The sequence below is a fragment of the Gallus gallus genome, chromosome 14, assembly GCF_016699485.2.
Source record: "Gallus gallus isolate bGalGal1 chromosome 14, bGalGal1.mat.broiler.GRCg7b, whole genome shotgun sequence".
NCBI lineage: Eukaryota > Metazoa > Chordata > Aves > Galliformes > Phasianidae > Gallus > Gallus gallus.
In genome coordinates, this window is record NC_052545.1 from 4,978,462 (window position 1) to 4,994,725 (window position 16,264).

Sequence of the window (16,264 nt, forward strand, 5' to 3'; positions counted from 1 at the left end):
GGTCGATCATACACACCTCCTCCCGCCCTCGAGGCACGGTTGGAGCGCTGATTGGCTGACACGATTTTCTCGGGCTCTGATTAGCAGCCAGCCTTCCCACCCTCCTCTCAACCCATTGGCGGCCGAGATCATCACGTGACATCCTGTAGCAACACTCTTGGGCTTCCTTAGCAACCTCCCAGGCCCGGGGCTGAGGCGCAGGTGGGCGGCGGGCCGGTAACGGGGCCGCGGGCCGGGCTCCGGGACGGCACTGTGGGTTTGTAAATGACAAAGCTACGACAGAAAGTTGGGAATTAGTCACTTCCCTAAGTGAAGGTGTTTGCATGCATGTAGGCTGAATTAGGCCGCATTCACGGTGGGTCTGCGCTAAGGGCCTTCTTCAGACAATCGCCGTTACTGTTTATAAATGTTCCTTCTTCCTCAGACTTTCCTTTACTTTCATTACAAAAATGACGTCTGAAATTTATGAAGCGCCACTGGTAATTTCTGTATGCTGTTAATGCACTCCTGTCCTGTAAATCAAACCTTCCTATGACGGTAAGCTTATCTCTTGAAGGAACAGGCCCTCCTCACAAGGAGGATCTCAGCAGTGGGGGATCGCCATGGCTGCTTGTTGGCCTCCTCCCCTGCTCCCTTTATCTGCCCTCACTGTCATTCCTATGGGAAACTCTCAGACGTGGTGTGGAGGCTGTGCTTGGCGTCACATCAATGGCTTTGCAACCCAGCTCACAGCAGCGGGTTGTAGCTCAATGATCTTCAGGATCCCTTCCCACATAAGCCATTCTACAACTCTGCGAAAGTTGAGCACATCTCTGATACCAGCTATGAGGTGATAGATCTTAATACTGAACCGTGTTCTTAATCCCCTGGAACTGTCATGCCAGTTCAATGAAGGTTGGAAATAGTAGCCAGACAGTAGCTTTATTATTATTGCTTTTTCTTTTCTGTCCATTAAGGCTGATATCCTCTAAAAATGAGTCAGTCAGACAACAGCTTTGAGCCAAATGTTATTGACGATGAAATGCTTCAGAAAGCAGTTGAAGAGCAATGGCCGGAGGACATAAGGAAGCTTGCCAAAGCAGAAGGCATTAACTTTAAAGATGTGATGGAGCTACAGCTTAGTTTTAGAAGTGAGTATCAGAACACATATATTTATTTGAGGGTAAATGAAATAAGCATTAATTGGCAACCTGGCAATTAAACAACAATGATCATCTTAGGCTTTTAGTCATGCCTGGAAGCAGCAGTTTCAGTTGAGCGGTCTGGGTGGTATTGCCGATGGATGGCTTTAAAGCTGCTTAGCTTTATGCTATTATTGTCAGCGCTGTTCTTATTTAACATTTATATTGTGGTGACACCTACAGGCCACAGGCCTATTGGACCCTTCTGTACATGGACAAATGAAATCCTGGGCAGGCACAGCCATCAGTGGCGATTATCTGAGAGCTGTTGTTAGAATGTGGTGGTTACAGTCCAGTTTGATAGCTTCCTCTGATCCATAGCATCATCACAGCTTGTCTCTTACTGCCAAACCAGTCATAAACTCGTATTCAAAAAAGAAGAAGGAAGAACATTTGGTTCAGTATTTGAATATTTTGGACAAAATCAGATAATTCACTGTGTGATCCGGTGGATTAGTTCCTTAGAACACACTTGCAATTACCTGATCCTGCATGTATTTGTTTGCAAATACAAAACAAAGAATTGTGTCAATATTTTGTATGTGCAGCTCATTCTCATTGCATTACACTGCACTCACTAAACAGCAATAGCACCAAACACAATCATCTGGGAAGCCATTGGAGGATAAAAAAGAATTGGGTGTAAGAGTGTTCTGTGTTTTCTGTCACCTTGGTACTAATGTTTTGCTGTAATACCTAACAGCCTGCCCTTGTGATTCTGTTTCTGGAAGAAGCTAAATGCAGCCATATTGATTAGTTCTAAACTGCAACCTTCGCAGAAACAGTAGACCTCAACTTGTTCTCCTGTGATGAGAATCCCAAGAGCAGGAAAGTAACTTTCAAAAGCAGTAATTGGCGACTAGTAGCCTGCAAATGCAGGGAAAAGCAAGAGTTTCATCCCAAACCTCATTTGCAGCGCTGGAAGGGAAAATGAAGGTCAAGGCCTCTTAACAGTGGATTCATAAAGCCACTCTTGGCTGCAGCCAGCACTCCCTCAGCGACTCGTTGGCTTCGCTGATGAGCAGTGTGCTGGGATGGGATGCTGAGGTTAACTGGGCTGTTTCACTAAAATTGCTTTCAGCCAGTGAACCACTCCGCTCTCTAGGGCAGTCGTCACACTTAGTGTAATCTGCTAAAAAACATTTTGGAAGAAAGACTGGATATTTTTCCTTCCACCAAACTGAAAGCTGACTCATATGAAAGGAAAAATTATATATTTATTTCCCTGTGCCCTTAGATATCCTGCAGATTGATAATCTGTGGCAATTTGAGAACCTTACTAAGCTGCAGCTGGACAACAACATCATTGAGAAGATAGAAGCTCTGGAGAGTCTGGTTCACCTTGTGTGGCTTGGTAAGATAAGGCACATGGGGCTGGATGCCTTCTCAGGTGCAAAGCAATCTGCAATAGAGCTGGGATGTCACATTCCTTCTCAAACACGCCTGATAGGAGCTTTCTCAGGGAAGCCTGTCAGCTGTCTGTGTGTTTCCTCATTTGACTGTCAAATGTCAAAAGGCATGAATATCAGTATTGCAAAGCAATCCTTCAAATGTTTAAAAACCTGGTTTTAATAAATTTGGTGTGGCAGGAGCAGGAAGCTGAGTTTTCAAGGCTGTTTCCAGGTTTTTTACTCATTTTTAAAGAAGACTTTCAGAGATATTGACGTAAACTCTGTGACTTAGAAACCTTTATTCTGTTTATAAAGGTAATGCAAGTAATTTGGACCCTAGAGTCCCTGAAAGACAACAGTGTGTTTATCCCTACACTCCTAAGGGCTTGTCATATTATGCCAGGGAGTGGCACTACTTTCAATCAACACTTAGGATACAGATTGCAGCACCATGCAGTGGTGCTGGCTCTGATGCTGGACATATCAGTGGCTGCTGCTCCAGATTCATAGCTTACAGCATTCTCTCACCTAATTGGGTGGCAGCGTAAATATATCCTCATCTGCTGCTGAAAATAGCATGGGAGGCTTTGGTTCGTAAGCACATCTCGAAATGTCTAAATGAGTTCTTCCGCTCTGTTGTCTGCACTGTTCCGCTGCACAGATGACTAATGCACTTGTGAATCACAGCACATCACCACTGTGTGAGCAGTTTTTTGAAGCACACTCAGGCACTGCAGTTTGCCCAGAGGTTCTAGAGGTTCAGCAGTTGCTGCGTGCATGTGTTAGCTGCCCAGGGGCTGCAGTGACACCCACAACTGATAACCACATCAGCTGCCTTTGGAATCCTGAAGTACTCAGCTCCAGCCTGAGGGTAAACACTGCCCTTACTGTTGATGAACGTAGGTGTTAGCCTAGATGTTTTGGCAGGATGGGATGAAGAAATATTAACGAGTGAAATAGCTAGAGTGGGTATGTGCCTTTGCATATCTTCATTGAGAACAGGGCAGTGGTGATCGTGGAGCTGACATTTACTGGTCCTGTGGGAGTCACCGTGATGGCAAGCTCTAGAGCAGCAGGCAAGAGTTTGCTCTGCAAAGCAGAGAACCCCAAATTTGTCATCAAAATGCTCCCTTTTCAGGGCACCTCTTTTCATGTCGTTTGGGTTTCCCCTTAAGGTAGAACTCATTTCGAGGTTGTGTATGTGTGCTCTGCATGGAATGTCTTCAGCCATTCCTCTCATATAGGTATTACAGTTGTAAGGAGATGTGTACATTGTTTCCTGACCCAGAAAATGGTGATTTCATGCTGAGCCTTTCATGTGGGACACTGAACACCCCTGAGGAAAATACTGTGTATAAACTTCTAAATCAAGGCTTAGGCTAAATGAAAGATCTGAATTGGGGTGTTCTGCTAGAAATAATTTAACTTTTGCTTATAAAACTTCTGATTTCTCAACTCTTCCCCAGACTTGTCCTTCAACAACATTGAAGTAATTGAGGGCCTGGATACCCTTGTCAAACTGCAGGACCTAAGCCTCTATAACAACAGAATATCTAAAATTGAGCACATGGATACATTGCAAGAGCTGCAGATTTTCTCCATTGGAAAGAATAACCTGACCACTCTGGAAAATGTGAGTGCTCCCTGGCTTTGGAATTGCTCCCTATCAAAGGATCAAATATTCCAGATCTGGTGTTTACCACTGCATCCCTTTGAGGAGAAATTTTTCCTTAGGATTTCATTTCCTCTGAAGCCTAAATTATGGTGTAGGTAAGCTATCCAGCTGCTAAGTGCTTACTTCAGCTATTTCTCTTTTAGGTTACTCACTCATGAGGGCTTAGTTTTGTTACAGCTGTCATCTGTGGCAAAATTCCTATTGGTACCCATGAGAGGAATAAATAGCTATGCATGAGGAAAAGAGAGAGTGGGGACTAAGATATATTTGGTGTTCTTTCTGAGGGTCGTTTACCACCCTAACACCCTGATTTGTCCACCACCCAGCTAAAGGCCATCTCTCCATTCCCATCATTTACATAGTCATGATGTGAATGTAGGTATTTTCTTTCCCCAAAGCATTAGAATCTTCTAATTTAACTTTGCCTGTGTTTGGCAGTTGAGCACAACGTGTACCAAAACGTAATTGTGCAATTAATAAGCAATGAATTTCAAACCCAGCTGTTTCCACAGCACTGGTAAACACAGCATCTCTTTCCCCTCCGCACAGGTGGTCTATCTCAGGAAGTTTAAGAACTTACACACACTGAATCTCACTGGGAACCCTTTCTGCAATGAAGAGCAGTATATGTTGTTTGTTGTTGCCCACCTTCCAGGCTTGGTATACTTGGACTTCAAACTCGTGAGCGACACCACGGTAAAGTATTTCTCCTTCTTGTGAAATTGGGCATGAGTTCCTTACAGAGCACTGGCTTTGTTGATATGCTCACAATATTCTAGCACGATGGGCTGATTCCCTGCAGAAATTAGACCTATGGACACACAGTATTTGTTCCATCTCCACCTAACAGCTGTGAACCTGTAGGCCAAATTCTGTCAAATTTGGCAGAGGTAGAGATGTCAAAGGTATTACGCCTTCACAGGTTTTGTGAAAGTCAGCAGCTGTGTGTGGGAGAGAAGCCTGCTTAATATTGCCACAGAGATGCTGCAGTGTGAGTGCAAGACTACTTAGAGATCAGAGAATCACAGAGAGAGAATCTCAGAGGAGATCAGTCTTGAGACATGAATCCAGAGGAAAGCAGGCTTGGTGGTCCTGCTGCTCACTGAGCTATTTGTTTCAGTAGCAGACTGACCCATTAACCAAGCAAGCACCATCCAAACACACTTCCCTTTCCTGATTTTTGAAAGCAAGACCGTACATCAGCACTGGTAACCCATGGGACTGCTTTCTGATCCCAAGGTTCATTTTTTCTTAGTAATCAAAGAGCATGCTTCATTTTAAACTTGCTTGGCACAGAGCAGGAGCTATTCTTGGAGTATACATTACTCTTAGCGTAGGACTGGAAAGGCTCACCAGGTCATACAGTCCAGTCCCTGCTCATACAGACAGTATGTCATTTAATTGCATGCTTAAATTTGTCAAGCTTCAGTTGCAAGCTAATTAGGTTCTTGTCCCTGCTACTACATTGCCATCCCCTCAGAAGAACTATCTTCTCCCCAGAAATTGTTAAACTCAGTAGCCGACCCATTCAAATTCAAAGCCAAAACAGGGCCTCCTGCTAAAACAAACAGAAAAACAACACTAACAATGACGAAATTGGGAGATTAAACACTGCTTGAGACTGAATTGGCTCAGATACATTGGGTGAAGAGGCAGAGTAATATAACAACAAAAAGGGGGTGAGGAGTGGATTAGAAACTTTATAAGTAGTTTAATCAAAAGACCACAAAGAAGTGGAGATGCAGACATCATTCAGGTGCACCTTCTGGAAAGGTGGAATGCTTACGCCTAGATTTGTTGGGCACTGCTGTGTAGTCTAATAATGTTTCTTTGCTTTTCTCAGCGAGAAGTTGCCATTTCAAATTACCACTACCTCACTGACCTGCTGGAACATGAGGAAGCCCAGGCCCTGGCTCAGCTGGAGGAAAAGCAGGCACAGCAGAAGGAGCTGGAGTACCACAAGGTACTTGTTCTTTGGCTGGTTGTGTGCTGTCTGGGGAGGAAGAAGTGCAGCAGATATTGACTTCTCCTTCAAATGCTTGAAGCTCTAATGAGAGGTTAACACTGGCTGTGCTAACACTAAGGCTAGGATTAGTCTCTGATCTTTGAATCTCTTATTTTGAATGAAAACAGGAACTACTGTGGAATACATATGATGTGGGGGAACATATTTCTTTTGGCTGAACGATCAGGCTGCAGATATAGACCCTTAGAAGCTAAATAGTAAATCATGCCTGAGGATCTTATCAGCCTAATGTGAGATTAAGAAAATTACATGTCTGAGGGAACTGTTAGCATTTTCATGGTGCAGTGACTTCTTTTCTCCTTCACACCAAGTTGATGCTTTTTATTAGTTTTATGGTTAAACTGTTCAGGGCTTTGATACCACCATAGTTCTGTGAGCAGCCTGAAAACCAGGCCAGGCAGAATGGTGATTTCAGCCACAATATGGCTCTGTGCTCCAGCCTGCTGGAAGACCAGGCTGGCTGAAGAGCAGGAGGAGGTTAAGTGACAGGAAGGACACCTGCAGCTCTTCCTTCTGACCCTCCCCCAAGTCCACTCACTCTTTATCTGTGAGGCTGAATAGCCTTGTAACATATGGTTGTATGTGAAAATGCTTTGGGTAAGATTAAACAGCATTTTCTGTCCTTAGGCTAGAGAGTTCTAGCAGTACATCCACATGTGAGCCAGGATGGTTTTCACTCCAGTTGCAGGGTGCTTTGCTGGTATATCTATTGTGTAGGTGTAATTGTGTCTGCGCAGATCGTTACTTGCTCAGCACACCAGTATTCCTCTACTGGTAAAGAGCTTCTAGGAGAGAGGCATCCTAAGGACTGGCAGCAGGTTGGCACTCTTCATTTTACTTAAATCACTCTGATTCTCTTCAAAGACAGCCTTTGTTGAGTACCTGAATGGATCATTCCTGTTTGACAGTTTGTATGCAGAGGATACAGAAGCTGCCAAACTGGCTTACCTCCCCGGAGTGGATGACCTGCTGCAGGCATATCCTTCCTGGGTTTAAAAAACCTACAGCTAAAACCTAATGACTTGAGTTAAGAAGGAGGTGCAACCACAGGGACTCTTCATCCGTTGCTTTTGTCCAGGACTGAAAGCTCACATTGATCTGAGATCTGAGGCTTTCTGTGTTCAAATTAGGAACAGTGCCAGAAAAACACTGCAAGACCATGAGACCACTGACAGCTTTAAGGCCTGATATCTCATGAAATATGAGGGCTACAAACAAATGGTTTGTATTACTGGCAAGCTGGCCAGCACAGCTTGAAACAACCTATTTGTATAACCACTCGCTTCTATCACCAACAGGTCGTGAGATTCCAGCGTTTCAAATTCTCACCGTTGTAATTACCATATTCCTTTTCCATCGCCTGAATCAAACATAATTTCAGCAGCCTTCTTTCCTGACCCTTCAAGAATCAAGGCTTTGTACTGCCTTTAAGTCTGGAATCCACTTAAGGTTTAAAATGAGCCATAAGATAAATCTCTCTCAGTTAGATTGTAAGAGCGCAGTCGCTAAAATCATGTTGAAATTGAAGTGGTAGGAGATAGGAACAGACTAATCAGAATGATATGAGTCACATATCTCACAACCTGCCAGAGCTGGCAACGTGAAGTTTTCAGGCCAGCACTTTTTTCTGATCATTGCTCCTACACGGGGCATCAGAAAGCAGACACTTTTATTTTTTTCTTTTCTCATTCAGATTAATAGAGCATTGTCAAGGCCAGTAACTTGACCTTCCTTAAAATTGCATTACACTGTCGGGGAAAAATGCATCACGGCTTAACTACGATAGACTCTAGAAACAATTCCATTGTCAAGATAATAGCAGAAGAAAAATTGGCGTTATTTTTGTGATGCTACCAAGTCAGTAGTTTATTCTGAGCTCTGGCTGTAGGCTCTGGAGCTGTATTTATTAACTACACAGACACTGTATTCACACTTGTGAAGACAGATAGGGTTGTATGCTTCATTCTGTTGCTTTGTCAGAAAAGAGTCAGGGAAGCATACGCATTTCCTTTTTGTCCTCAAGGCCTTTCCCCCTCAAGCTGCCACATCCTTCTCTATACCCTTAAGGTAGCAAAATCCTATGCATAGAATGTGAACGGGTGACCCTGTCCTGCTCAGACAAAATGCTTGGCAGCCTGCTGCCAGCAAGAACCACCGAGTTTTACATAACGGCAGCTTGTAACTCCTGCTTGAATTTGCAGAGCTAGAAGGAACATAACGCATTGCTCCACTGAACAAACAAAATACCTTGACTCTGGTGTCACATACAGGAAAGATTTTGTCTCCGTTTGTGAGAACCTGTTTAACTACTGTCTGAAAGAGCATGAAAAACGAGAAGCTGAAGTCTCTGATTTCTATGAAGGCCTTCGTGAAGTGTTGACAGCCAACCAAGAAGAAGGCAGGAGAATAATCCTAGACTTTGAAAATCAGAACAGAACGGTAATTTTCTTCACGCTTCTTTTAGTTTGATACATCGTATGGCAGCTTTCAATTTCACTTTTAACTCAGGTAATTCCATTAAAATGAGGATAGTGAACCTAGATTTACACTGCATTTGTGATATAATCCCTAATTGCAGAGTCAGAGAATAGCTGAGGTTGGAATAGAGCTCTGGAGGACAGCCGGTCCCCCTGTTAAAGCAGGGCTGTGTGCAGCAGGCCGCCCAGGGCCACATCCACGTGGCTTGTGAGTATCTCCAGGAATGGCCACTCCACAGCCTCTCTGGGCAACCTGTTCCAGCACTCAGTCTATGATCTTTCTTTGTTTTCCTGCAGTGTTAATCTGTACCAAGAAATGATGTCAGTGAACATTAACTAACATGATATTTTAGTGCTCTATATAGGAAAAGGATTTGAGGTTTGAAGCCCTTTTGTCAAAGCACAGCCAACTAACACTGACAGCTTTTATCTATACTCAACGTGGAAATTTAGTGTAGGAGAAAATTAATATGCCATGGTGTTGTCTCATTGTCCGTGAAGGTAAAGTTCTTCAAGGTTCTGAAGGGAAAAAAAGAAAGAAAGAAAGAAAAGGAGATTGCAGGTTATTCAGTTCATTTTCAAGTCATTTTCTGATTCAGTTCAACTTGTCAACAACAGCTCAGAGAACTGTAACAGAAAAATCAGGTAAAGCTATTGTAATGTATTTCTAGTCTTTTATTTTTAAAGCAGAAACAATCTTTTTTACATTCTACTCAACTACAGTCATCCACTGTGGCTGCTAAGGGCATCGCTTCTAGCTGGATCCCTGTCTAACCGTGTATAATAGATGGATCATTATTTTGTTTCTACAGAAAAAAAGCCAGGGGGGCTAAAGCCTGGTAAACCTGTCAGCTGAGCAGAGCAAGTCCCTGACAACTGACACCGCACGCAGTCACGAGCGCTTGCTCTTTGAAATCCAGGTCGCTTTGATTGAGGTGCCGTGTCACAAGCTGGCAGCCTGCTGAGTCACCCCGTCCCCAGGTCCTTGAACCTTGCTGACTCATGCCAGCAAACAGCTCTGGCAACTCCAGTTGGGACGTGAGCTTGCAGGTTTACCAGAAAGCATCAGATAAAGGCTGATATTTATACTTAGCTACTTGATTCTCAGTATAACCTCTGTAAAATATGTATGGCTTTGACAGTTCATCTGGAGGCTACAGCCTCAGCAATGGATTGACCTGCTGAGGATTGAACAGGACACAGTGGTTAGTGTGACAGTTTGCACGTAAATATTGGGATAGTCAGCATCCAAACAGTCGTTTAAAGTTGATTGGGAAGTTCAAAATTTAACTCCGATGGAGAAGTTAAAAAATCACAGGGGTCCCAGCAGGCTGAGATCTGTAACCATTCTTAGGGTCTGTTTGCCTAGCTGTAATCTTTCCTGCAAGCTTGGGCAACCTGTAAAATAACACCACTCTCTGAAGTTGCTTGAGGAGCAAAGAAGCATTAAAGGCCTTGAGCTCTGAAGTTATTGCTTCCAGAGCTGTGGCTTGAATGGCTGGGGAGGTTCTGGAGGCCTCCTGACTTATATATACCTTGCGCTCTCCTTCTCCACATTTACCACTGCAAAATTTGGGCGATGTAGTCTGTTTTCAGACAAGTCTTCACAGTTATTTTGGCCAGAATTCACTATTTTAGCCCATTACATTTCCTCTCAAGAGAATTGGATTAGACATCTTCAAATGTGTATTTCTTTCCTCCTATTAACATTTGATTGTTAACTTGCTTTGAACAGACTTCAAAATAATACATTGCTGAGCACAAGAGGATTTCTTTTTGATCTGAGAAATAATAAATCTTGTCTGATACAAAACTGACGTCAATATTTAATTCTGAAGGGCGATAAATCCTTGCTGTAAGAAGGAATCAGGCAATGATAGGTATTCTATATTCAGAATACTGAATCCTGCCCCTGTGGTAGTCAGTCAAGATTCCCCTTGACAGGAAGGGGATCAGGATTTAGATGTGCCTTTCTTTCTAAGAGTAATTGTTAATCTCTACTTCATGGCCAGCAATGTCAAAAATCCAACAGATATATATTTACCTGAAATGTGTCAGAAGAGGAGCCAAAGTTGGAAGTACAGAAGGGTCAAAGTCATCGAGCATGGGGAGATGAGAAGATTTCTCACCAGTATCACTGCATTGCATGGGATCGTTTACATAGCAGCATACCTCAGCACTGTTACTTCCCAGTATGTAAATCCAGAGACTCACTGAATCAGCACGTTTCATTTCAGCTCATCAGCAGCAGGAACTTTTCTCACATATGTAACAAGTTAATTAAATTGCAATGGAGTGCTGAACACCAACTATAAGTAATTTATGTATCTCTGTGTTTAGAGGCTGGATGAGATCCATCATGCCAGCAGTCACGACACTGCTGAGTCTATGCGAGCCGAGTACAACGAGGACATCCTTCAGCTGTCAGAAACACTCATGACCTTGGAAATGCAGATGGTGGACCAGCTGGAGGTAAGACTCAGGCTCATACCTGTAAAGCCTCCCATCCAGGATGCAGGGGCATTCATTTTGCTGTTGCTGCATGCCTCTGCATTGTAGCCCATTGCACAAGGAAGGGCACGCAGTTCTTCCAGTCAGGCTCCTGTTATGTCTCCACCTCAGCCTTCCTCTGCTCAGGGTTGAAATGGGTGAGATCAAGCCCTGGACACTGATACGCTGCAACAGATTTCTGTTTCTCAGAACAGAGCACAGTGTTTTGTTCACACCTATCCAAGCTGATTTCCAAAGTTTTAAAAAACGGGACTTGAGGTTGTTCAGTCATTATATAGGTCTGTGCACAGAACTCCCTGCATGGTATGGGATATGTATTTGGCATTCTGGAAGTGTAATTCTTTGAAGCTGATTCTCGCCATGAATAAGATTACACACGTTTGCTTGCATAATAGCTGCCTTTTTTCTCCTCACTTTTCCTTGAAAACTAGGGCAGGGCTCCTAATGTGTGTCCTCATTTAAAACCAAAACCAAAACCTAATCTGTTATAAACTAGCAGGCAGGGTCTGCGGCCCTTATGCAAGCATATGCAGCAGTTTACTGCTGTGAATGTGCATGACAGAAAGCAGGAGCTCAAAATGGATTCCCTACTGCATCATGATTGCGCCTTTTAATGTTTTCTGAATTGGTCCTAATATATCTGCAGTCACTCATGGAAAGATCAGAGACATTCCTTCATGCATGCCCTACTGGAATTGCAGGATTTGGGTGGTTGTGTTTGAACTGTTACATCAAGACATTAAATGCAACACTTAACGGATTCCCCATCAGCCATTTTTGAGAGAGGCACTAGGCAGCAGCAATTTTGATTTCCGAGGACTAAAACAAAAGCTGCAGTAAGCCCAGGCATTGCTTACACTTCTCACAAAGAGGCTTTTCATACACACAAGGAGAATGCAGCATGGCAGCGTGCAGGAGTACAGCACGCTCTGTGCATTCAGTGAGAGTACAAAGGGATGGGATGGCTCCAGAGGCCAGGTAAGCGTCACTCAGCCAGCTTCTCCCCAGTAAGCTGATTCTGATTTTCTGTCCCTGAATGAGAAAATAAACTCAGCGCTTTCAAACCATTTACATGCTTCAGGTAGGTCATTTTCTGACTGTGCTAACAACAGCAGCGAGTCCAAATTATAATCAATTTTAGGTTCTTCCTAGATTCCTTTTATGTTTGTGAAAGCATTCATTGTAACATTTCCTCTTTTTCTTTCCATTAAGGAACTGATAAAGGAATTCGAAAGAAACATTGCTGTCATAACATCAACATTCATTGAAAACGTTAAAGGCATATATCCTTTTTACAGCACGTTGGCATGGACCTCTGAGCGAGGTGCATATGCTTCAATCCTAAATCTATAACTGAGCCGCTGAAATAGAATTGGATTATTTCTTGTCAACAGAAAAGGCGTTTTCCCAGCTTTGCAGGAATGGCCATTTAAGGTGCTCCAAGTCTTTCTGTGGAAAACACAGAAAGCACAAAGGGCTCTGGCTGAGTTCTCACGTATGGAAAATCTGCAGGACTTTTACAGCTTTCTCCCACCTAGGGATCTTGCTTTTTTCTTGAGCATGCCTGGCACAATTCCTGGCAGATCCAGCTAGCATGTTTTCTATGTGCATTCTTGCTTCTTTAAATGGCTTTCATTTTTGTGTTACTGATGTCTTCTGGAACAATGTGAGATAAGAACAGCAAAGCACTCCAGTGGCAGATTACATATATAAATCTGTGGCTTGCTGCAAATAATTGGCATATTCAGAGCTCAGCTTACATCCTGCACGGCCTCCCTCAGCTTCCTCTGGAAAGCAAGGCACACTCTTAATTCTGTGTAATACATGGCAGTGAGGGTGAGACCTGATGTGGGCTGTGATTAAGAGCAGAAAGTGCAAATCCTGACACCCTGGCAGCAGCGGGGCTGTTTCCTGAGGAGGCCTGCTGTGAGGACATGGGATACCAGAGTGCTCTTCTGCACATCTGCATCAGGGCTGACAGCCCTCTTTGTAGCACATTGCTCTTTGTGAGCCTCAGCCTCCTCCTGGACAGGAGGTCCAGTTTTATCTCTAGAAGTGAACGGTGTGCTCAACCTTTTCCTTAACCATCTTCTGTACGATGACACAGTGCCGGGACCTGGAAAACCGTCACCATGAGAAGCTGCTAGAGATCTCCATCAGTGCTCTGGAGAAATCACTTAAGAATGAGCTCGATGAGGAATTGCCAGATGATGTTCGTGAGGTGAGGAAAGCAGAAAATTCATCTCCTCTGTGAGGGTGATGGAAAGAGGAGGAGGCCACAGCCTCTCCTCAGCAGGGACAGGATTTCCAGGAGGCTCAGTGCAGCTAGAGCTGTGTCTAACCAGAGTGTGGCTGAACTGCAGCACTGCTGGGCATCTCTGCTGAGTGGGACGGAGATGACTGCACTGCAGGTTTCCCTGGGCTCTGCAAGAGCTGGTGGCAGCAGCCCAGGAGAGCTGCTGAGCAAATCTCTCTCTTGCCTCCAGCACAGCTCACTTTACTGGCTGATTTTCAAGCCCCAACCCAGCAGGCACTCAGGCAGCTTCTCTGCTGCATTTGCAGCTGGTTTTGTTCCGATTCTGCCTGCTCCCCACAGGCAAACCTAAACACTGCTCTGATTTCTTTGTGCTGGGGCTGTTTGCATCAGTGATCTCAGAAGCCCTCCTGGGAGCTCTCCTGCCCATTAGCTGTTCTGGAGGCAGGACACAACATTTCAAATGCAGCCTTCCACTGCAGCCCCAGTCTTGCTCTGATACTGAAGATCCCAGGAGCCTTTCAGAAAGCACAGAGATTGTTGCAGTGCTCCAGTCAGCAACGCTGCTGACCTTTTTGCCTCTGTTATTCCTTCACTTAGTGGTTAATTGACTTGAGTTTTGCATTTGCTGTGTTTTTGCTCTGTCCAGATTATTCCAGCTCCCCATTACTCTGGGTAATCAAGAGCTGACAGACACAGACCAGACCGCTCAGCCCCCCGGGGGAGTTCCCTGCTTTATGGGCTGTGCAGATGGCTGCAGTTACGCACCGTTGCTGTGCACCCATTTTGCCTCGCTGCCATCCATTTCCACAGAGAAGCAATCTTCATTTGTTCAATATAGCTGCACTTGGCTGCAGGAGGAGACTCATTATGGTTTAGCACAGCCACCCTCTATTCAGAGCCATGGGGGAAGTCACTGCTTCGATTAGAAGCTGGTGCTCTCTGAGATGAAGATTTACAGCCAGTGCTACCAGTGCAAGAGACCCTTTCAAATGTGATTTTCCACTTCCTGCACCTGCTGGGACAGGCGAGCTGCAGCATATGCAGCCTTGCTCCAACAGCAGCTGCTGCAGGGGCCGGCCACGTGCTGTGTGGTGCTCCCTGCTCCAGAAGGTGAGGCCCAAGGTGCTGCTTCTGTTTCCCCATATGTCCCTCCACACAGAGTTGTCCTGATGATTAGGGCTTTGTCAGTCTGAAACAGAGGTCTTATTTTCCTTCCCCAAGCACTGCAGTTACTGTGCTGCTAGTTCTGAGCTCTGTGTCTTTTGCTGTGTGCCTGCCCCTCCCCTGATCCAGTCACGTTATCTCCTAGTTTCTCGTGGACAAAAACACCATTGTCAACATGGTGAACAAATCCCATAATATCCACCTGCTGAAGATCAGTATGCGAGAGTGTGACATCCTCCTCAACATGTACCACTGGGAGGCCTCGGTGAAAGAGAAGGTAAGGGACCTTCATGCTCACATGGGGATGGGTCACAGATGGGTCTGCCCCAGGTGGCAGGGACACTGCTAGGAAATCCACTCCCCAGCCTTTGCTGGAGACTTCTGTTCTGCAGCCAGGACCCCAACAAGCCTGTGGGTTCACTGCTTGGGTTCAATCTGTTCAGGCTCTCCAAAATGAGATTGACAGAAACCGCAACCGTATCAAAGAGATTTTTCAGTATATCGATGATCTCCAGGAGCAGCTGGATAACACACAGATTCCAGATCCCACGGAGTAGGTCTGCCATGGGCCAGGCAGCTGCCTTGTCTGGGTGCACATAACAGCAGAATGCTCAGCAAGGATGCTGCCCCTCTGTGCCTGTGCTGTATGGAACATTTCAGGCCAAAGGCATACTCCTTCCATCCTGCCATAGTCAGCAAATAAAAGATACTTATTGTTTCTGTAAAAGCACACGAAGCTTTGTCTCTTCCATCACGTTGGCATGAAGCCCGTTCCGAGCTCAGACCTGGTCACAAGGGGTTATGGCTCAGCTGTGAGCTAATTGAACCAAATCATCATAGCACATCATGCCTGAAAGCTTTAGTACCTGCAAGCACAGTGGCAGGAACCTGTGAGCCACAGGCACACGGCAGCAGCTGGGGAGAGGAGCACTCTCCATCAAACCACTCCCAGAATAACAGCAGGTTTCCAGCTCAGCAAGCACAAGGCTGTGGCTGGGGCTCTGCGTGCCTAGCAGCCTTGTCTTGTCGCTGCCTCTTGAAAAAGCAGCTTTCTGCAGCGTGAGCAGAGCAGCCCCCAGCTAGCAGGAAGGGAAATCAATGGTTCCACAGGAACTCACACACGGCCGCTCACAACAGCCAAGCGAGGAGTCATTAATTCCCCTCCTTGCTCAGTGACAGCAGCTGCTGCACTCACTTGTGGGCAGCTTCTGAGGAATGATGCTGGCCAGGGCGGTACTGCTAGAGGCAAGGAGCAAGGAGAAAGGTGGGAAGGTTAAATGAAAGGGTGGCTGCATATGCACTCTGGGGAAAGACCAGGTCTCCTGAAAGCCCTTCAGCTGGTGCTGCCTGATGTACAGATTTAGCTCTGAGTGCCTTATGCTTTTGGAAATGGCTGCAGCCCAGGTTTCCCCCTCCCTCCTTGCTCCAGCGCTGCACAGTCAGCTCCCTGCTGCTCCTTGGCTGCTAAGACAGGGCACCTAGCACAGAGAGACTCACACAGAGACACAGAGAGAGCTAATCCATCTGACAGCTAGTGTCTGCTCAGCTCTGCTCCGTGACTTTCTGCCTACAGCCATTCCCA

At 45.2% G+C, this 16,264-nt stretch overlaps 1 protein-coding gene across 3 annotated transcripts; it reads left to right on the plus strand.

The window, feature by feature from the left end:
* The first annotated feature begins 145 nt into the window (after positions 1 to 145).
* On the plus strand, positions 146 to 15,412 carry DRC3 (dynein regulatory complex subunit 3). Of its 3 annotated transcripts, none has more exons than XM_040647561.2 (13): positions 146 to 355; positions 957 to 1,130; positions 2,419 to 2,535; positions 4,039 to 4,205; positions 4,797 to 4,943; positions 6,091 to 6,210; positions 7,138 to 7,250; positions 8,538 to 8,712; positions 11,091 to 11,222; positions 12,474 to 12,544; positions 13,359 to 13,482; positions 14,828 to 14,959; positions 15,126 to 15,412. In XM_040647561.2, the coding sequence occupies exons 2-13, from the start codon at positions 974 to 976 to the stop codon at positions 15,237 to 15,239; spliced, it is 1,569 nt and encodes a 522-aa protein (XP_040503495.1). In that variant the 5' UTR covers positions 146 to 355; positions 957 to 973; the 3' UTR covers positions 15,240 to 15,412. The 3 variants fall into 3 exon arrangements, with proteins under 3 accessions (XP_040503495.1, XP_040503496.1, XP_414814.1); XM_040647562.2 differs by having other exon boundaries at positions 146 to 256; XM_414814.7 differs by having other exon boundaries at positions 146 to 201.
* The last annotated feature ends 852 nt before the right edge of the window (positions 15,413 to 16,264 follow it).